The sequence below is a fragment of the Cornus florida genome, unplaced genomic scaffold (assembly GCF_030987335.1).
Source record: "Cornus florida cultivar Cherokee Brave unplaced genomic scaffold, ASM3098733v1 CherokeeBrave_3.0.0_Hap2_Chr09, whole genome shotgun sequence".
Lineage (NCBI taxonomy): Eukaryota > Viridiplantae > Streptophyta > Magnoliopsida > Cornales > Cornaceae > Cornus > Cornus florida.
The window spans coordinates 82280989-82303959 of NW_026775579.1; the positions used below are offsets into that span (position 1 = coordinate 82280989).

Below are 22971 nucleotides of genomic sequence, written 5' to 3' on the forward strand. Positions count from 1 at the left end.
ATCTTGATTATCATCATATTATTTATAATTATTATTATATATAACTTTAACACGTTTTGTTTTAAAGAGCAGTTCTAAAACTATATTTATCTCTGCCAAATTCTTTATAAAAAAATAAATAAATGAAAATAAATACCCTAAAAGGAAAGAAGAGGAGCGAAAGAAAAATATGATCCTTTATTTGATAAAGATGATATTAGAAAAGAAAGGATAATAGAAACAATAAACACCCTAAAAGGAAAGAAGAGGGGTAAAAGGAAAATATGATCATTCGTTGCTAAAGATAATATTAAGAAAGGATGAATTACTCCTTCACAAATTTTCATCTGTCCAAATATGGACAGAAGATAAGAGATAAGACAAGTGAATCTATTATAGGAGTTTTAAATTACTACATCACTCTTTATAAATATTTAATAAATCCCATAAATAAAGTACATCACTCTTTATAAATATTTAATAAATCTCATAAATAAAGTAAGGAATGGGTTTAATGATAAAAATAAACTTAAAAATTAATCTTTTCTTTTATCCGATCAATTTAAATTGTCAGTTTTTTCTACTCAACATTCCATTCAATTTTTTTCCTTCTTACCAAACAGAGCTAAGATTTAAAAAGTTTTTACTTTTCTAATTATTTTTTCTCATTTTTTGAAATTCTTAATTTGATTTTAGTATAGTGTAATTCAGGCCTAAAAAGATTTTTTTACATAATTTTGAAAGGATAGATCGCGTTGAATTGTTGACACATCATAAGATTTTTTTGTATGCCTTTTCTAACTTGGCTTTATGCCTTTGCGCTGCTATCTTTGTTTTTAGCTTTTGTGCTTTTGAATGACTAGCTTGGTTTTATACTTCTGTACTGCCATCTTGACTTTTGTACCTTTGAATGACATAAAAAAAAAAAAAATAATAATAATAAATAAATAAATAAATAATCCATATTCAAACCGAAATTGCCAACCCTGGCCCAAATTGACAAACACATGCATATTAGTAAAAACACACATGACACACACACACACATATATATGAATCAAATTAAAAGAAAGAATCAGATGTGAACTTTACCATGTGTGTGCAACTTGAACAGGCAAGCGCAGCCCAATTTTTCATAAATTTGGATAAGGAACTTTACAATTAGAGAAAGTTGAACCCAAAATCGAGTTCTAATATTATTTTTATATTATTTTATATTATTTTAAATGCATTATATATATGTATATATTTATACCGCTTATAAAAGTGTAAGTTTTTTTTAATGTTTATGTGCATTTTTTTTTCAATTTTTTAATCAAAATGTTATTTTTGCTTTTAATACAAGAAGTTGAATATCTTAACATTTTTTTTATCATTGTTAAATACAAGAAGTTTTTTTTTATAATTATTTTTCTTTTGTTATTATTGTCAAATAATAACTCTCTACGCCTTTGTATATCTATTTTTTTCAATTAAATAAATTTTTTATTTTTAATACAAGAAGTTGAATAGGTTAACATTTTATATTATTATTATGATTACAATTTACACATTTTAGAATGAATAACACTTGTAGATTGATTGAATTTATTCCCAAAAATAAAATTATTTTCTTTATTTATTAATTTTTTGAAGTAAGGGTTGAATAGAATTACCCAATGGTTAATGGGTAAGAATCAAAGTTGCAGATAATGACTACAGGAATCCATTGCTACGTGGATTCTTCTACCTTTTTGAATTGGAGATAATGACTACCGGAAGCAGCAGAATCCGAAATGACGAAAAAAAAAAAAAAAAAGTCTTGGAGGTAGGCAGTTTCTTCTAACCCAATTTCTCAAGTTTCCTCAAGTTTTGGAGATTCACTTCTTGAATTTCTTGCTAATCCAACCCAATTTCTGCTGCTTCATATTGTCCTCCTTCAATGCAGGGCCGGCCCTGGCCCAAGGCGACCAAGGCGGTCGCCTTGGGCCTCAGATTTTAGTGGGCCTCAAATTTTGAGGCCCATAGGGGATGTAAAAAATAAAAAATAAAAAAAAGTTAGGGCAAGTTTCAGACGACACAATCTGCTTCGACACTCCGCAGGGCGCAGCCTCCGCTATCTCCTCAGGTGACAAGGTATGTTCATCCTCTCTCTCTCTTCTCTCTCCTTTTGCATGAATCGATCTTTAATATATGTTTCTTTCTTTCTTTCATCTCATCATTTGATTTGTTCTAACTTTGGTTCGTTTCATTCGGGCCTTTACCTTTGTTCCAATAATGAAAAGTAGCTAGGGTTTTGTGTGTGTCACTGTGTGTGATGGCTATCAAAAGCTGAATGAATATATTATGGTTCTCTTAGTATTTTAATAAATGTGTGCCTTTCTACATGTGTCTTTCATGGCGATCGAGTCCATAATCTATGGCAGGTACTTTTTTTTTTTTTTCCCTCTCCCTAAGTCCACTCCAATCTCACAACAGCAGCAACCATACCCCTTTTCCTCATATTTTTTTGCGTTTTCACATTCAATCCCACGAAAATTAAGGATCTCTTCTAGTGGGTTGAGATAATAATCAACTTTTTCGATCTCTAAATTATGCTCATACTTAAAAGTGCCAAATTATGGGTTTTTATTTTTTATTTTTTATTTTATTTTTATATGAAGATACATACAACCATTATTGATGTTATTTGAAGTTGGCTCAGCTAGAATTTCAGTTAATAATACTGTCAAAGCACTTGCCAACAGAATGTACAAACACATGGAAATCAAGAGCAGGCTTTAACAAAACAAAAGTTAATGGTTTTTTCTATTAATTTGCACAGGTCTTCTGTGGCAATGATCAATCAATCACTGCGGGTAATTGGCTCCCAAAAAACACGCACACAAAGTAGTGTAGTTAATATAAAGAGTGAAAGACAAAACTGTAGTATATGATAACGGATGACACATATAACCTAAAAGTCCCACTACTTCTTCAGTACTACAAGTTCAGCCTCCTATATATATATATAGTCACCTCATCACCACATATTGTTGTCATATGTAATCATCAAATTTTAGTAGCTATATAAACAATGAATGTAAAAGAAGCTGCAGTTTTCTGTTCTCTTTCATTTTTTATTTTGTGCCTATGAAAATTTCACACTCTTTAATTGATAAATTTATTGTTATTAGTTAGTTGTCTTATGCACACTGCACATGCGCACAATTATTTATTGGTGGTGACAAAAATTTATAGTTATTAGTTAGTTGTCTTAAGCACACTGTGCACAATTATTTATTGGTGGTGATAGATTTATGCTTATTAGTTAGTTGTTTTATGCACACTATATAGGCGCACAATTATTTGTTGGCGGTGATAAATTTATAGTTATTAGTTAGTTGTCTTATGCACAATGCACAGGGGCACAATTATATTAGCTATAGAATTTAAAAACATCATGTTAAAATTTCGCACTCTTATAATTCTTTTTTGCGTTTGTGAAACTCAAGGGCCTCACATTTGAAAGTTCGCCTAGGGCCTCTCAAAATATTTGGAATCTCAGGGCCGGCCCTGCTTCAATGTTTAGTTTTTAAGAATATCATTATTATGAAATATGAAATTCCTTGGAACTATTATCGATGCGTCAGTATCAGCCGCTTTTTGAGCAGTTTTAAAGCATGGAAGAAAATTGTTGATCGATTAATGCAAGTGTTTATGACCCATTGAACTCTGGTTTTTGAGGAAAGCAGATCCTAGATGTAAGCGTCCTCCAAAACTAGGGTATAGCATAGGCCAAAAGGGTCATACACAATCTTGCTATTTTGGTCCTAAGTCAACTGCTAATTAATTCTTGTTCAATTGAGGTTGATATATGTTGAAAAATATAAGCCTTTCAGTCGAAGAGTTCATATTTGTCTCATAGAAGTTACTTTTGCAGTGGTCTTGCATAGTGAACTGCCATAATATGCTTTTCATACTCTATTTATACAATCTCTTACCTTTTTGTTCGCAATTGGTGCTTTGAACTCCTTTCGTTTTGTCGGTTATCAGGGAAATCAAATTCTTCATCAGTGAACTGAAATTCAATATCCTTGGGAAGTTCGTGTATATTCATTAGTGTGGGTTCTAAATGTATTCCAATAATTTGATGAGGTGATTGATTTCTTGTCACATAAATAATGTACTAAATCTAAGCATCTTGGTGTATGATTGCTTAAAGTAAACTATAAAATAAAATTATGCTTTGCGGGAATCGCTGTTAAAGAAATTATAATTTTAATATCCGTGTTATGTTAAATCCTTGTTGACAGTCTCAAAGGTTTTTTCTTCAGCACTCATTGTTGATACTTAGGAATGGCTACCGGAACTGAGAGAGCCAATAAAATCCCCATGATGCCAATTGCCTCCACTCAACTTCTTTTTAATTTTAATTTCTTAGTATATTTTCCAATAATTTCAATGTTGCTCTTAAATAACTTTCTCGCTTACACTAGTTAAGTAATAAGAATTATTTCTGTATGTTATTATCCTATGTTTCTTCTGGGCATTGAAAAAGTCACCCTCTAGAGTACATTCCTGTCTCCACCACTAGGAAGAAGGCAGGTTTGGCACGGCCCCGAACTTATCCTACCCCCTAAAGGGAACCTGTCCCCATCCTAAACCATTATGGATTTAGGATGCATTCCACTCCCCCTTTTTCCATCCTTAACCTGATTCCTCCACAGTCCATGCTGCTTAAGATTGTGTCCATTTTCTCCTTCGTTTGTCTTTCGTTTTCTATTTTAGCAAAAGGAGAATATTGACCTAGTACTAATAAATAAGGTAGCGAAATACCAAAGGGCCAGTAGTCTAGCAGTACCAAACCCCTACTTCTCAAAAGGGAGGTCAAAGGTTTGAACTGCTGTGGAGGCATGTGTGTGTGAAAAAAAAAGTAGCAAAATTATAACAAATTTATTTTGTGTGAAATTTAAGCCTAAAAAATTAGAAACAACACAATTTTTTATGGGAGATAATAATGAGACCAGATCTAAAATCATAGAAATTGAGATCTATTTACCATTAAAAGAAAAAAAAAAACCGAAAAAGTTCATATATGGTGTAAAAAGTAAAAAACACAAGAAACCGTGGTGGTTCAGAAAATGATATGTACAAATATGTGAAGAGACGAGGTCTGTGATGGAAATCAACATGATATGAAGGTTGCTCATTTAATTCGGGCAAACTAGTGTATCTTGGAAGTTGTTCCGCAAACATAACTAGCTATTTATGATTCCTAAACACTTTTTACATAATGCATATACTATAATTTTATTATTCTTCCTTTGTTATCATATTGCCAAGAGAAATTTATTTTTCGTCTTTTGTGTTTCATATCCTAGTAATAACAATCATTTGTGTACATTTTCTCAGTTTTAATTTTTTTCATGGTTACTAGATGCTCGTTACAAAGACATGACGAGTAAGTTGATGGCAGACAAGAGCACAAGGTTAACAAGGTTGGTAGAAGAAAGAGCATTGTCAAAAAAGGGGAAAAAGAAGCAAAAGGAGAATCTTGCACCCTATCTTCCAAAAGAATGCATCTATGATATCCTTGTGCAACTTCCTCCTGAAACGATTCATAGATTGAGTTACGTTTGTAAGCCATGGTATAAGATGGTTAACAGCTCTATTTTCATTGATGACAACCTGAATCGCTCTGAAACGGTTTTAATCTTTCTTTTTTCTGTAAAAAAAAATCATAACCCTTATTCTAAAACTATAGTCCCTCAAGAAACATCGAACACTTTCTCTGTTGAAGATGGCCTATTTCGATCACAATTCTTACCTTTATTTCTGCAACAAAATATAGAGCCGAGCTCAGATTTCTTCCATATACAATCCATGGAAATAAAAGACGGCAAGAGCAAGATACGAGAGTTTAATGTGACTTGTTTGGGAGAAATTAGAGCTACTTGCAATGGTTTAATTCTGCTTGATAACAAAATGAAAAGAGGATTGATTGTCCTGAATCCTGTGACTAGGAAGCTGATTGCACTTCCTTTAGGTACTATGATACATCCTCCCCACGAGGAATCATACGGGTTAGTATTATGCAAATCTACACGTCAATATAAATTGATACACTTATTTGAGGATGAAATGCGATACATTGGTTGTGAAATTTTAATTCTTGGGGCAAGACCATGGAGGATGGTGGATGGACCTCCTTTTGGACTTCTTAGATGGTTGGGGTGCAACCCAGTTTCTGCAATAGGAGCTTTGCATTGGATTCCTCACATTGATGGCAGTAATTACCTAGTATCTTTGATAACGGATGATGAAAAATTCCACCAGACATCTCTCCCGAAAAGATGTGGAACTCACGATGGGATTGTTGAAATGGGTGGGCTTCTTTCTTTTATGACTCATGAAGATACATGCCATATTGATATTTGGATCTTGAGTGGCTTAAATGGGGAAGATTGGATAAAGCAACATAGTATCATAGAAGGTTGCTCAATGAAAATGATTCCACTTTATTGTTCAAGAGTTAAGGGTGAAATAGTTTTCGAGGACAAAGATGGCTCTCTGTATGCTTATGATTTCGAAAGTATGAAAAAGATTGACATGGAATGCAGATTTCCGATCAAGAGCTGCTACCCTCATGTCAACAGCCTTGTGTCGTGGTAGAATGAGGAAACTGATCTGGATGTGGATTACTAGTGCATCATTTCCTTGAGTATTGGTAAACACAAACCTTTCATTTAGTGTTGGAACTCTTTTTCATTTAAGTACCGATTTCTTTTTCTTTTAATAAAAGTGTTTATAGTACACGTGTGTGTGCGTGTGTGTGTGTGTGTGTGTGTGTGTGTACTTGTGCATTTTTAACAAGTGAACTGCTTATGATATTTTACTATTTACCATTTCTGTACTCCATTATTGTACCATCTTTGCACTTAAGCGGTGTTCACTTTGGAGTGCTTGCAAATTGCAATGGTCTTCTTAATTCGCAAAAAAAAGAAGAATAAGAAGGAAATAAGAAGATTATTCAAGCATTAACTACAAGCCCATCTTCGTTGGTCAATGTAAGGCTTAATATACCCTGTGCATGTATGTCTGTTCAATGCATCATTTCTTATGCTGGTGAAACATTTGTATCATTTAATAGAGATCTATAAACATCAAATGTTTTTCATTTTGGCCCTCAAAATTGGGGGCTCTTCTGCTGCTTAAAATTTATTATGACACAAAATTTACTCAAATTTACAGTACTCTCAACATCATCAGCACCAGAAAATTGACGGTAAGTTTAGTTTCATAATATGTCTAGAGATTTGATGATGGATTCATGTCAAATTGACGGTAACTTTAGTTTCTCTTTCTCTTCCAAACTTCCACTGTTCTACCTACTTTTTTTGCTTATATTTAGATGAGTGGATCTTCCTTTGGAACCATGGTTACTCTGCTTCACTTTTCTACATGAAAGAACACTCTTCTTCAAAAATAATCTGGTGAGAATATTTCTCGAGTTCGGTGGGAGAGATTGCTTGAAGTTTTTTATCTGCCTTCATATTGGATATGTAGGAATTGGATGAACTTGAGGAGATTTTGTTTGTGTGTGTGGGAGGGGGGGATGTTGTTTACTGAAGATGAGTAAAGGATGCAGAAGAATTGATGAACATGATACACAAAACTTGAAAAGTAAAAGGAAATATGTGTTTTGGTTGGGAAGCCGGCTACTGTCAAAATTAACTAGTCAATTTTGAAACCTTCAAGGACGCAGCATAGGATATGAATGCTACCCGAATTTTGTTATTGCTGTGGGTAGAATCAGTAGACATGGATTCATGTTCATATTGGTCCTGACAAAAGGTTTACACTGATTCTCAAGCTACCTAACACAACACTCCTCATTAAATATGTCATAGTCATAGTTAGTCGGTACACACTGATATAATGGAGAAATTAGGCGATGTCAAGAAGGAAAAACTCTTTTCTGGACATGAAAATATTACAAGGGTAGACGACGATTCAGATGACATACTAGTTGAAAGAAAGGAAGGGCGCTTTGATGAGGGTAAAACACGGAATTCTGATTTAGAAAAATAAAGCAGTTTGCTGCAAATTGGAATTAGAAACTGCTTATGGCATTATGCATCTGAAGCTATTCCATGTCTATTGTAGATTTTGAGATGGAAAGGACAGGACAATCAAAGAGCATGGAGGATTAAAAGAGTCTCAAGGGTATGCTCTGGTATCTCACTGCTTAATCACAACCTCCATGACTGTGTTTTGGCAACTTTAATGAGATCACCAGGTTCGAGGAGAAATATGGGGGATCGGACCATTCCTATGGTTGGACGTGAGCATTTAGGAGTGCAGTAGATGATGGCCACTTGAGGGATGGGGGTAAGAAGGTGGTCGTTTTACTTTGAATGACAAGCATTATGCCAAAGTGAATATTAGAGAATGCCATGAGAGATAACTAGGGACTGGTTTACGTATATATATATATATATATGATGGTATATATGTTCCTTAGGGTTTGTTTTAATGCAGTTTGTATCAGTATGTTGGGAATTGGAATAGCGGCCTTTAGTTGTACTAGCAGAGGATAGCCAGTGCTAGATGCAGGCGTCAAAGAAGAGGTTCCTTATGCATTTGAGATGAGAAAATGGATATACTCTGGTTTAGGATCCAATTTTCACTGGATGTGAATCAGTAATCTCAGAAAATGGATGCAAGTTCTTCCCAGTCATCTCAGAAAATGGAGCGGGATGAACTTATTTCACCGGACGTGAACAACATGTGAGAAAGGATGAATATACAAATATTTTTTCATGCCGGACTTTGTTCAAAACCAAGCTCAAACGACATTTTCAAGCGAGTCAAGTCTCAACCCTAGGCTCAACTTGTTAGTCTTGCAGATATTCATAAACATTGCTTGTTTTTTCAGTGCTCATTTTGGCTTCAATGCAGTTCTGTGTGTGTGTGTGAGTGAGTGAGAGAGAGACACAGAGACCGAGAGAGAGAGCTGAAGGAAAATACTGGCTTTCAACTGGTCATTATTGAACTTAGTTGCCCTGGTTTTATTATTACATCACAACCAAATATTATTATGAGTACTACAAAGTAGATCATGGTTTAAAATGCCACTTGATTAGCAAACAAGAGATTTGGAAGCTCATTCAAATGTTGCAGAAGCAGGCTTTGGGGGGTTATGGAGAAAAATATCAAGGAGCTGTTCAATTGTAGTGTATTTCATATCCGGGTAGAGCCTTGAAGCCTCTAAGTCATCCTCTGCTAGTTCATAATTCATTAGAACACCCTTTACAAATAAGCTGTGAAGGAGAGCCACTGGTATGTTTTCTGGATGAGGTAAAGCTGCAACAATATTCACAAAAAAAAGGATCAAACCTTTATGCGTACATACATATATATATATATGATTTCTCAGTCATTATTACAATATGAACCTTACGGAATCCTATAAAAAAATTAAAAGAATTCAATAAGTAGATACCACATGAACCTAAGGTTGTGTAGTTATTGGTATCTCCTCTATCTCCCGAAGTGAAAGGTGAGGGCTCGAGTCTCGTTTGAACAAATAGGTATGTAAGTTTCTTACCAATGAAATATATATCTCTCCTTTATCTCCCAAAGTGAAAGGTGAGGGCTCGAGTCTCGTTTGAACAAATAGGTGTGTGAGTTTCTTGCCAATGAAATATATATCTCTCCTCTATCTCTCAAAGTGAAAAGTGAGGGCTCGAGTCTCGTTTGAACAAATAGGTGTCTGAGTTTCTTGCCAATGAAATATATATATATATACACACACACACAACATATCAAAATTATATACACAACGTATCAAAATTTTACGGTACCCAGACATGGATACAACAACCCAAAACCCGTGTGGGCGTTTGACATGACACTGTGTACTTCGAAAGACCCTCCCCATCCAGATCTGATGATGTGGAACAGAAACTACTTGCTCCTTAATCCTTGCCATAATAATGACTAAGGGTCTTCTCTACTTGTGTGAATTATTTGTTGGGATCCAAGAAAACAAATAAATTACTAAAAGGAAAGGAAAAAAGAAAACAAGAAGAACAACTTACTCTCTGAAAGCTTCACAATTTCTTCCTCCGAGACATGAACTCTGTTAAACGTCCGACCAGTTTTCTTCTCCCAGAGAGAGATCAACTCGAGCTGCGATACAATGTTTGGTGATGGACGATATATGACAAGACGGTTGCATGTTCTTTGGTCAGTTGCTACCTTGATTGTGTATGTAGCAATATCTTCTTCAGAATTAAGCACAGCTAGTAACAACATTGAAAATTAAACAAACGTAAGTTCTAAGTTATGAAAAACACACACATGTTATGATTCGAGAGGTGATAGGTATAAAATATTGTACCCTTGGCTTCACCAGTGCCATAGACAGTGATATCATCCCTTTGTGGGTCATGTGGATGGAGCAAATAATTAACAAAGTATGCACCAAAGCAGTTCGCAGACACAAAGGTGTAAGGGATCTGAGCTGCTTCAATGGCCCTTCGGATCTTCTTCTTTGTATCAAGCACGTCTTGGAATGGTGGCAGAGCAATCACCCTGTCCTCTTCACATCCAAAATCCGACGGAAAGAACCTCTAATAAGGGCATTTATGGAATAATAAGTGTCGGTTGTTTGAAGCAATGATAAATATCCATAATAGTGGTGTCAGGTCTCTTAGAGCACCCAATAATTCACCATCGAACACATGCAGTTTTCCAGTCCCACATGCACTGAACAATTACCTTTGGATAAAATGAGTGAAAATGGTTTAAATGGTCGAGCCGATGCACGCTACCCACGACATGCCTCTTATAAGACTCAAAACTCTTAACTTTTTCTTTGGAGAACGGATATTATCATTTATATACCACCAGGAGAAAAACTTCTTTGGTCCTGTTACGCCGTGCAACGTGTATTATTCAGACGGTCTGAATACATCCGTTACACGGTGCAACGGGGGCACAAGGAAATTTTTCTCGTAGCTTAAGGCATGTAAGGTTACTTTGAAGGGATAAAAGTTCAAGTCTCCATGGTTGATGGAACAAAATAATTAGTTGTACTATTTGTCGGCGAAAAATAATTGCAACAATACTCACTTGTACCTTTTGGGGAGTTTATTGACGTTGTTGGAAGGATATGATAAAGATCAAACACTAGATATTAAAAGGCACAACATATTAAACACCTAAATTGCCTACCTGGTTCAATTTTTTCAAAACGATTTTTAAAAATTCAGAAAACAGAAAACTGCTTTCAAAAAATTATAAAGGACAATTCAACAAAAACAAGATTTTTCATAACTGATTTTTCACATAAAACAGTTTCTAAAACAGACAGTAAATTTTCTCAAGATTCCAAACTCTGCATTCTCACTTAACACTGTTTTAAGTTAACAGAGAATAGATTGCCTACCTTTATATTACCAGCAACCTTAATTGCCTCAATGATTTTAAGCTGGTCATGAACCTGAGGAATTGCAAGTGCAGAGATCACCACATCTACTTGTCGAAGCACCGATACAAGCTTCTCATGCTCATCCAAACCTCCCTGCATGTTTCAACATTGTTCAGGGACGAAAAATTCGAGTAAATACATATCTATATACATACATACATACATACATATATATATATATATGGAGATCATGTATAGAGAGAGAGAGTACTTTGATTAGTGTAACGCCCATGGACTGGAACTCTTGAAGCAAGTCGGTCTTGGGGCAGTCAGGCCTAGAATAGACATAAGTTGGATAGCCATTGTAGATGCTTGCCTTCACCATGTAGCTACCAATGTAGCCAGTCCCACCAAAGATAAGTATCTTAGAGCTCACGTCACTCCCCATTCTTTTTTTCTTTTTCTGTTTTTTTTTTTTTTTTTCTTGTCTCATACACACCTCCCTCCCATAATCACATAAATGTGCCTTCATTTATAGATTTAGACAATGAGTTGACAAATGAATTCATAACCACGTTTAACTTGGGTTAAATCTTAATATCCATCATCATAGAAATTAAATTATTGTGGGTCTCACCTGAGCACATACCATAAATCTTGTGCCGTTAAATTACTACTATTAGATTGTTTGAAATTATATGTCCCAAGTCATCTAATAATTTTAGATATATGATAATATATTAAGTGTGTGTATATATCAAATATCTTGTTTGCAAAATAATATATATGTAGCCACATGTATTTATATCTCTCCTTACTGTTTATAGCATTAAGTTGTTGACCATGTCCAGTATACGATATCACAGGGTGATGAAGACAACTATGAAACTATTATGTGGGGGCACTGGGATATGATGCTTGAATTTGAGTGGCGGCCATTTAAGTGTACCATTGAGGTATGTCCTTTAGTCCATTGTACATATATATTGTATTGCAAACAGTATATTTGTTATATACATACACTTATATATCATCATATATGTGAATGCTTTCCGATTCATATGAATGATAGTCGAGTCAAGCCAAGCTTTTAACCTTTAGAGCTAGATTCAATCAACCTAACCAAGCAATCAAACTCTAGCTTGGTCAATATTTTTTTTCATGTATAAAAAGTTACGAGTGCAATTTATTCTTTATATCTTGTTTGATCCTATGAATTGTTTTATGGTAGTTGCTATTGTTTAATTGACTTAAAATTTTAAAGTATTCCATCAGTATGTTAAAATACTTTTTTATATAACATATATAAGGCTTCATATGTGTAAATTTATTTTTTATTTTTTTTTTTATTTATTTATTTATTTTTTTTTATCTTCAGTAATATATTAAAATATATTGTCACATCATTAATGTGTAAAATTGTTGGGTATTTTATACAGCTACATTAATATATTTCATTTCGCCTCCCTCTTTCTCATTCTATTAAGGGATACACCCTATATTAAGTAGGTTTATAAAAATTATGTGAGTACATGCATGATATTGGTTGGTTGTTATTGGAAATATATTTTTAGACAAAAGGTATAAAACAATTACGGGAGTTAAAAAATAAATAATTCAATTTTTTTGTATAAATCTATAATGATACATCATATTTACACAAAAAAATATATACAACGGTTGGAGATGCTCTTCAGTAGTATGTTAAAATATTTTTTTGTGAAAAAATATACACAGTCACCGAGGCACGTATCATATGTAATTTTTTTTTTTTTTTTTTTTTTATCTCCAGTTGTCTGTTAAAATACATGGACACGTCACTAATGTATAAAATTATTGTGTATTTTACACAACTTTTTTTACACAGTCACCTAAGCATATTTCCTTTCTCTTCACTCTTTCTCATTCCATTAAAAAATCAACCCTATATTAAGTAGGTTTGTAAAAATTATGTGAAATTGACATACAATTATTGGGGAATTATTTTTACACAAAAGGGAAAAAACAACCATTTGGACATCAAGAGATCAAATATTTGAAAATAATGTGAAATTATTTGATAATTGTGTCACCATTCCGGAAAAGCCTTCCTAACCCGCATGTAAAATTTCTTATAATGCGTTTCCACCATAGCATATTTTATCACTCATCCATTCACAAGTGGATTCATGTTCTTATTTTGAAGCATTAGACATCTCAGTACCAAATTTAAGAACGGCTATGGAGTACCGGAGATACCGATAATATTCTCACCCATGGTTCATAATCACAGTCGCGATATAATAAATTCAGACAAATATCAATACAAAGTGGTCGAATCAATTAATTTATAAAAATGTATAATAATATCGAACTCTTAAAAAAGAATTATGTACTAACTGATGTGGCTTTTCATTTTTTATTATCAAAAGAAATGGAGAATTCTGTTTGAATGGAAGTAGTACAAGGTAATTTTCTGGAGATACTGAAAAAAATTCCGAAACTTACAGCCACATATATTTATATCACTCCTTACTGTTTGTAGCATTAAGTTCTTGCTGAATGCTGCAGGCCTATGTCAAAGCATACAATATAACAGGGTGATGAAGACAACTAAGAAACTATCGTGTGATGGTGTCAGTTTAGAATCTTTAGAGACATGTGTAGTGTTGTTTTTCCAAACATGACAAAAAGAAATAATTCTTTTTTTGTCCGTAAGGTAGTTGGCTTAAATTAGCACTGGTTTTCATATGATGATTGAATTTGAGTGGCGTCCATTCAAGTGTACGATTGAGGTATGTCCTTTAGTCCCTTATATCCATACATGATACATTGACAGTACAAGATACATATTTGATATATACATACACTAGATATATCATCATATATGAATGCTTTCCGATACATATGATGAAGGAGTCGGGTCAAGCCAAGCATTTGACCTTTATTCAATCAAAATCAAGCTAACCAAACAATCAAAATCAAAATCAAACTCTGCCTTTATATTTCTATTTTTTTCTGTGGTTTTTCACGTGTAAAAAGTTACGAGTGCAGTTTATTCTTTATATTTTGTTGAGGTATGTCCTTTAGTCCCTTATATCCATCATTGATTTTGATTGTTTGGTTAGCTTGATTTTGATTGAATAAAGGTCAAATGCTTGGCTTGACCCGACTCCTTCATCGTATGTATCGGAAAGCATTCATATATGATGATATATCTAGTGTATGTATGTATCAAATATATATCTTGTACTGTCAATGTATCATGTATGGTGTTACAGGGTTAAATCACACCACAAATTTTCGCCTCTGTAATGGCACTTGGGGCCACCAAGTCTTAGCCAACTCACAACACAACACACACAATGTTGAAATGTAAAGAAGGCAGGCACAGTTTACTGGGACAAGCCCCAACCTTTGCTCATATTAAACATATTACAAAGGAACATGAGTTCGTATAAGGAACCAAGGCTCACACCCTCCAATCTATTTCCTCTACAAAGCCCACCTTAACATTATATAGGCCACTCTCAAAACCGCTCATAACCGCCCACTAAGATGATGGATGACACCCCCATCCACCAAGGGTCGTGCTGGCACCCTCTAAGTATGCCAGCATTTCCAAGGCAGTTAACAAGCCCAACTGCTAGACTATTGTTGGCATGTTCTGCTCATGCCACATATCCCACAAGAAGTTGCACTCTGCATAGTGGAAAAAACCACCTCCAACCGCTTGCATGTTGTCATCTCAGATTTGTGCCACCTGCATGGGAAGTTAATCAGCACACCCCCACTTCCCATAATGAGTGGGGAAGTGTTAGTAACTTCCCCCAACCAACTGAGCCCACTTAGCTATCTCTTGTAACCGCAATCCATGACTTGTGTGGTCCATGCTTTAGCAACATCTGAGCCAACCTTGTGAACCTAGCCCTTGCCAAGTCCACCATTCTGCACCCATATGTCTTTGAGTGCACGGCGTGCCATGCCATGCATGCCCGTGTGCACGCCCGAGTGCAAATCCGAGTGCACGTCGGTGGGTATGTTGATGCCAAGCCATGCACGCCCGGTGCATACACTGGTGCCCATCCATGTGCACCATACTTGAACCCTCGTGTGCCCATGGCTACACGCCCGCCTGGACGCCCGCGCGCACGCCTGTGCGCGCGGGTGCACACTTGTTTGCCCATCATTAGTTTAGATGCTCCCCTCTTGTGCAACCATCTTGGAGTGATGCAACACGTGCCCATGCACGTTGGCTAAGCCCTCTAAGCAAGCCATGCCATAGCCCAACTGATGTGCTCAACAGACCCCCCTACTATAGTCTTAAGGAAAATCAGTACTCTGACAAGAGTAAACACCACCTATGCTTGAGGAGTCATAAAGGCCTTTCAGGCCCTTCTCGACATCCAAATCAAGTGCCGTCTGCGCCAACCAGCTTCTATGGACTCAAGGTACCTCCCATAAAGATCCCAAGTCAAAACTCCAAGTTTCACTTTTCGCCATATTTACGAAAATGTCACTGGGCACCCCCAGTGCACGCTGAGCATCCTTTTAAGCATCTTGTGTGCACACTGACAACCCACTGAGCATCCTCATGGCTATCTAACCAAAGCCAAAGTGTTCCCAAGACATGGCATGGTCTTGAAATGCCCATGTCTTCCCTTGGACAACCGTCAAGGGGCTAACATATAGATATAAGGGATATAAAGAATAAATTGCACTCGTAACTTTTTACACGTGAAAAACCACAGAAAAAAACAGAAATAAAAAGGCAGAGTTTGATTTTGATTGTTTGATTAGCTTGATTTTGATTGAATAAAGGTTAAAAGAATAAATTGCACTCTTTTATATCCAACAGAATGTTAAGATACTTTTTTTGTGTAAAATATACACTGTCATGTATAATGTGTAATTTTTTTTTTTTATCTCTGCAAGTCTATTACAACCAACTAGTGTCATGTCTGGACCCCACATAATTTTTACAAACTTACTTAATATAGGGTTGATTAGTTAATAGATAAGAAACAGAGAGGGTAAAGGAAATATATTGATGTAACTGTGTAAAAAAGTTATGTAAAATACACAACAAATTTATGTTGGCCTAACCCAATCCAGTCTCAACCCAACCTCAATCCTAAACCGAATTGCGTTGGACCAACTTGAATTTTACCCAAAATGGGTTATGTCCATAACCCAACCCGAATATTTTGATCGGGTCGGGCGGGCTTCACAGATCAATTTTATTTATTTATTTTTCCCCAAATATGCAAATTAAATTTTCATTTTCCATGTTTGTAAATATTAAAATTTTAAAGAAAATTTTATTTTTAAAACGTCAATATTTTGGGCGGATCGGGCGGGTTTCACAGGTCAATTTTTTTATACAAATATACAAATTACATTTTTCTTTTCCATATTTGTAAACATCAAAATTTTGGGTGGGTCGAGCAGGTTTCACAGGTCAATTATTTTTTTATTTTTTACAAATATACAAATTACATTTTCCTTTTCCATGTTTGTAAACATCAAAATTTTTAAGAAAATTTTATTTTTAAAATATCAATATTTTGGGTGCGTCGGTGGGGTTTCACAGGTCATTTATTTATTTATTTATTTATTAACAAATATGCAAATTACATTTTCCTTTTCCATGTTTGTAAACATCAAAATTTTTGAGAAAATTTTATTTTTTAAACATCAATATTTTAGGAGGATCGGTCGGGTTTCACGAGTCAATTTTTTTTTTTTTTTTTTTTTAATATACAAATTACATTTTCCTTTTCAATGTTTATAAACGTCAAAATTTTTAAGAAAATTATATTTTTTAAATATCAATATTTTGGGCAGGTCGGTCAGGTTTCACGGGTCATTTTTTTTTTTTTTTTTTTTTCAAATATGCAAATTACATTTTCTTTTTCCATGTTTGTAAAGATAAAAATTTTTAAGAAAAAATTATTTTTAAAACATCAATATTTCTTCTCTTTCCTTCACTTCTATTTTTCTAAAAAGAGTCGATAAATATTGCTGAGTTTGAGATTTTTTTTTATATGTTCTTTAATAAAATTTTAAAACCTTTCGGAAAAAAATAATTAAAAATAAAATAATAAATAATTAATGGGTCCACAGGTCATAACGAGTTGACCCTATAAATTTTTGACCTGCTCATTTTCAACCCAACCTAAACCAAACCCGGTCCAACTCGCTCATTTGCCACCCTTATATTTTACACAAAAAAAATGTTTTAACATATTACTGGAGATGCTCTTAGAAGCAGTGTTGGCTGTCTAGTGTTAAGACCAAAATAAAAAAACATTTACTTTGAGACAAATACATATATACCAAAACCATTCAATATTTGCTTAGCAATCCTCCAAACAACCTCATCTGCCTCTACACCAAAACCAATTGGGCATTCAAGAATCCAAGTAGAATACCACCACCAACTCCCAGATTGGAGCTGATTTAGAAGTAAAAAAACCCACCAGCATATGAGTGGGTCTAAGTAATGGTGGTGGTAGGGTGAGATGCTGATTGCAATTTTCAAGGATTTATGATGAAGGGTATTGTGGTTCATTAACATGGTTGATATTTTGTGAATGAATTAAAGGGCGAATTACAAAAAAATCCTTCTTAACTTTCACCCGTTATGAATTATTTTATCAAAAAAACTCCTCTTATGAGTTATTTTATAAAAAAAAAAAACCCCTTCAACTATCATGAAGGGGGTATTTTAACAATGTTTAAGATATTATTTTTGGACAAAAATATCCCTTAAACAGTTACCCTCTTCGTCAACAGTTTTTTTTCCCCTCTATTTACCTCTCAATCTCAGCCACTGCCACCCCAATCCACCTCAGCCACAGCCACCACAATCCACATCCATCCAACCCTTCTATATCTTTATTATATGTATGTATATATATGCACACACATATACACACACATATACAATTGTCATATATTGAGGAATTTGAACCAAATCATCGTTTTTCTTTGTGATTACAACTTGTTTTTAGCTTTTTGCTTTGATTTATTGAAGCCCAATTGAGGAATTCGAAAACCGAATTGAGTGATTTGAAGGGATTGGAAAATGAGTATGTGCGGGAGAGATCCGTAGGGTGGGCCTCTGGAGATTCACACGGCGAACTCCGCCACGGACGTTGGATGAGACCCAGCAGAGCTGGCTGTTGGGACCGAGAGAGCAGAAGAAGAAGAGGTATGTAGATCTGGGTTGTATCATTATTAGCTACAAGATCTTTCTTTGGACGGTCGGGGTCGTCCTCGCCGCCGGATTGTTAGTAGGGTTCATCACCCATTATCCTTCAAATGTATAAAGGCAGTTGCTCACCATCCCATTCTCTGCACCACATTAAACCAAACTCACCATCCGCTCTACATTTAATCTGCAACTTGTTGGGTTTATTTCCTTCTATATGGAGGAAAGCCCAAGTGGGTTTTATTAAAAGCCCAAAGCAATGTCCTCTTGCTACCCACTTTAGATTGAGTACAAAGCAATGTCCTTCTACAGATAAGGAAAAGGAAGACATGGAAAGAGTTCCTTACGCCTCAACAGTAGGAAATTTGATGTATGCAATGATTTGCACAAGACCAGATATAGCCCATGCAGTTGGTGTAGTTAGCCAATTCTTGTCAAATCCGGGAAGAGAGCATTGGAATGCAGTGAAGTGGATCATGAGATATCTTCGAGGCACTTCCAATTTGAGACTTGTGATACCCCCGAATTTCCGAATGCAGGTTGGCTAGGCCCACGCCCGAATACCAGAGGACATCAAAACAAATTGATAATAAACGAACACAGAGTACAAAAGAATAAAGAAGAATAAATAAAATGCTGACAAGAAACTAAAATGATAATCTAATAATAAACCTCATAATATATTTCCATTAATTAATAAACTCTTCTGATACAACTGATCCTCCAAAATACAACTCGGGAATCTATACTGTGTGGACCCCTAGAAAATCTAAACTAAACAAATGATAGTAATCTAAAATAGGAAACTAAATCATAAAGGAACTCCTATGTAGCATCGGAAGAATAAAGTAGACTGATCCCCGCTCAGCACGAACAACCTTTACTCGTGACGAACACCTGAAAAATAATGGTGGGTCAGGCCCACAAACAAGTTCTACTCTACTACAGTCCAAGCAGAGATCTGATACACGTATACATCCTAGTCAATCCAACAGTAACTAGTAGTCCGTATATATATATACACACACTAAAGGAACCTTACTAGACTATAGGGTTGTCTCAACCTGAATAGTAGGCAACGTGCAAAACGCACATATAGTGGGCATGAATACCTAGACCTACCAGGGTACACAACTACACTATATCTAGCTACACATCCCTGGCGATATACGCGCCCTAACCATTGATCCTGAGACTCAAGCTCATATCATGGCACCATACTTATATATATAAAATCTAGTAACTATCCTATCCAGTATAAATTAATCCTCCACAAGTCATTCAACTTGTTCAGCTGACCTGACTTGAATATAAGTAGGACTTAACATCTTAGTTAATCCATTCCCTTATATAATAAATTAATCATCCATAAGTCATTCAACTTGTTCAGCTAACCTGACTTAAATATAAGTAGGACTTAACATTTTAGTTAATCCATTCCCTTATATAAAATAGGTAGGACTTAACTAATAAGTTAATCCATCCTTAGAATGCCACCGTCCCATACCGGTGCATTAAACCACACAATCCAACAATTGATGTAATAATTAAGGAAATACATCAAACATTCCATAAATAACTATGATAAATATGATATCAAGTTATCACATAATAGGAATGACTTATTATTTCTTTAAACTTCCTATATCATATGTCCTACACAAACTGAATCTTATACATGATAATATTTTATTATACCGTTAAATAAGGATTTTCCATATCCAATTCATCCTACACATTTAATCTCAATTGCTAAAATATTTTAAAAGATTAAATCCATTCGTTTGTTTAAAACATTCAAATAGCAAGCATCATTATGATTGAGTCTATTTAAATTTATTAAAACCCAAACCTAGTCCCTATTTAATGTTCAGGAATCCTAGGCATGTTTCTACGTTCCATCATTCCACAGATATGAAAAATACATAATTTAAACATGTAAAAATTCACTTAAGAAATCAAATCAAAATCATACATTTTATCAATTCATAACACAAGAACAGATATGAACCAATTTCATAAAACCTATGTTCTAACCCAATTAAACATACATAATTATTTAATTTTATGTGTTTAATAAATTCTGGAATTTCCTAGGCATGTACAGAAACACGAATCAAAGGGAAAGAGATAGAAGAAGAACTTGCCTTAAACTTTCGGATCGAAAGTTAAATTTCTTCTTCCTTGATCTTTTCTCTATAGGGTTTTTCTCCTCCTTCCTTCCTTTTCCTCCTTCCCTCTCTAACACTATCTCTCCAGTATATATCACGTGAATATTTCTAACCCCCTTTTACAACCTATAGTTATATATTTATAGGCTAAATAAAATAACCCTAACCCTTTTCTCAATACAAGTCAACTAAAAAAAATGAAAATAAAAATATTAAAAAGGTAAGCAAAATATGTTACGTATATAATTTATGTATATGTTTATTAAATAAATAAATTATACACATTCCATTATTTATTAATGGATTATCCAATAATATTTAAGTTACCATAATATTATAAAGTAACTTAAAACATAACACGTATAAAATCTATGTATATTTTTATTATTTAAATAAACATATACATCAGATTAAATATTACTACCCAAATTACCATAAAAGTAATTAATAAACTTTCTCTTATATATATATATATTAAAAAGGTAAGTAAAATATGTTACATATATAATTTATGTATATGTTTATTAAATAAATAAATTATACACATTCCATTATTTATGAATGGATTATCCAATAATACTTAAGTTACCATAATATTATAAAGTAACTTAAAACATAACACGTATCAAATCTATGTATATTTTTATTATTTAAATATAAAACATATATATCAGATTAAATATTACTACCCCAGTTACCATAAAAATAATTAATAAATTACTTTCCTTTTTATATATGTATATAATATATATCTATATATATACATACATTATCCATGGGTAATAATCCATACACATCCAACCTCTTATCCAAGTAATCCATGGGACCCAATTGGTTGGCCCATAACTACTAACCATAACTATAAAAGAAAAATAAAATAAAAGAAAACATTTAATTTACAATTAAAACAAATAAATAAATACCGAGACTATCCTTTTAAAATTAGGGGTATTACATTCTTCCCCCCTAATAAAAGGAATTCCGTCCTCGGAATTCGCCCTTACTTTCTTCCATTATGCTTGAAAATTGTGAGCGAAAAACATCCTCATATTCCCAAATAGACGCAACCTCACTATAAGGGCTCCACTTAACTCCAATATACCAAGTGGTATGCAGAGTTCCTATATTTTAAGAAACACAATAATCATACAATGCGTAGGTTGTATCAAATAACAACGTAATCCTCCTATGTCGACTAGGGAATGATTTACATACCTCCAAGTGCCATAGAATATACGCACAAACTCCTATGCACCCAGCACTAATAATTTGGTAACGCTAATTCAGAGGTGACTGCCTCAATTGCGAAACACAATCTTCTAAAAGTCAATGTAATAAGTAAAATTGACCTTTCTTCAAAAATCGCCTTTCTTCCTACATAGAAAACAGAACGAACAAATTACTCCTTGATAGAAAAACTCTAGTATACGAGTTCAACTATTTACAACATCCTACTGTTGCCTCCCAACCGCGCGCAGTTCATTATAAAGGGAAGTATCTATTTCCGACATATTTTTAAATGAAGTCGAGATCTGATTGTACAACCCTTACTTCCATTTCCAACCAACAAATGAGAGGTATGCATTGTGAAAGATACAAAACCTCCAAAGTTGTCACACTAACCTCCTTGTGCCAACAATATCACAGACAAAATTCCGACAAGTGAAGTAAACACTTCCAACAGTTTATGAAAATCTAGGATATACGCCTCAAACATATCTTTTATGGTCTAATTTAATCTCTCGATTAATTCCTCCGTCTATATATATGAAGCAAAACTGCTGCTCCAAAATCATTATAAAGCTCCTTCGAAATAGCACTTTGCATCCACTAATATGGACATCCACATGCTATAACACCACTATCACTGAACTATATAACAACTGTGAAGTTCTAAAATAAGCATCACTCAAATTTATGTCCTCAAGCGATCTTTCTCAATCCACCACTCGGATTCCATATGGAAAATTGAAATTCCAAATCAATGTCGATCCTTCCCACCAACTATCACTCCTGTTTAGTTCAACTTCTATATTTGTTATAGGAAGTGGCTAAAGATTCCTATGATATCTAATGATCAACTTTCCACCTTTGTAGCAGGTTTTACACTTAGGGCAATTATATACACGTCCCTATCCGTACCTGTTTACCAAAACTGACATTTGATGTCGTGATGTACCTTCTAACCGTCTGGGTGTACCAAGAAAAATTATAAATTTCCATCTCAG

At 34.3% G+C, this 22971-nt stretch overlaps 2 protein-coding genes across 3 annotated transcripts; one reads left to right on the plus strand and one right to left on the minus strand.

Moving 5' to 3' along the window:
* The first annotated feature begins 1979 nt into the window (after positions 1-1979).
* LOC132274666 (uncharacterized) lies at positions 1980-6853 on the plus strand. Of its 2 annotated transcripts, none has more exons than XM_059775991.1 (2): positions 1980-2094; positions 5353-6853. In XM_059775991.1, exon 2 carries the CDS (start codon positions 5395-5397, stop codon positions 6610-6612), a length of 1218 nt encoding a protein of 405 aa, XP_059631974.1. In that variant the 5' UTR covers positions 1980-2094; positions 5353-5394; the 3' UTR covers positions 6613-6853. The 2 variants fall into 2 exon arrangements, with proteins under 2 accessions (XP_059631974.1, XP_059631973.1); XM_059775990.1 differs by having other exon boundaries at positions 1981-2094; positions 5378-6853.
* Positions 6854-8975: 2122 nt separating this feature from the next.
* Positions 8976-12073, minus strand: LOC132274667 (eugenol synthase 1-like). The gene is made up of 5 exons (XM_059775992.1): positions 11649-12073; positions 11396-11530; positions 10346-10577; positions 10044-10247; positions 8976-9306 (listed from the first exon to the last, which is right to left on the minus strand). Exons 1-5 carry the CDS (start codon positions 11907-11909, stop codon positions 9107-9109), a joined length of 1032 nt encoding a protein of 343 aa, XP_059631975.1. The 5' UTR covers positions 11910-12073; the 3' UTR covers positions 8976-9106.
* Positions 12074-22971: the final 10898 nt, after the last annotated feature.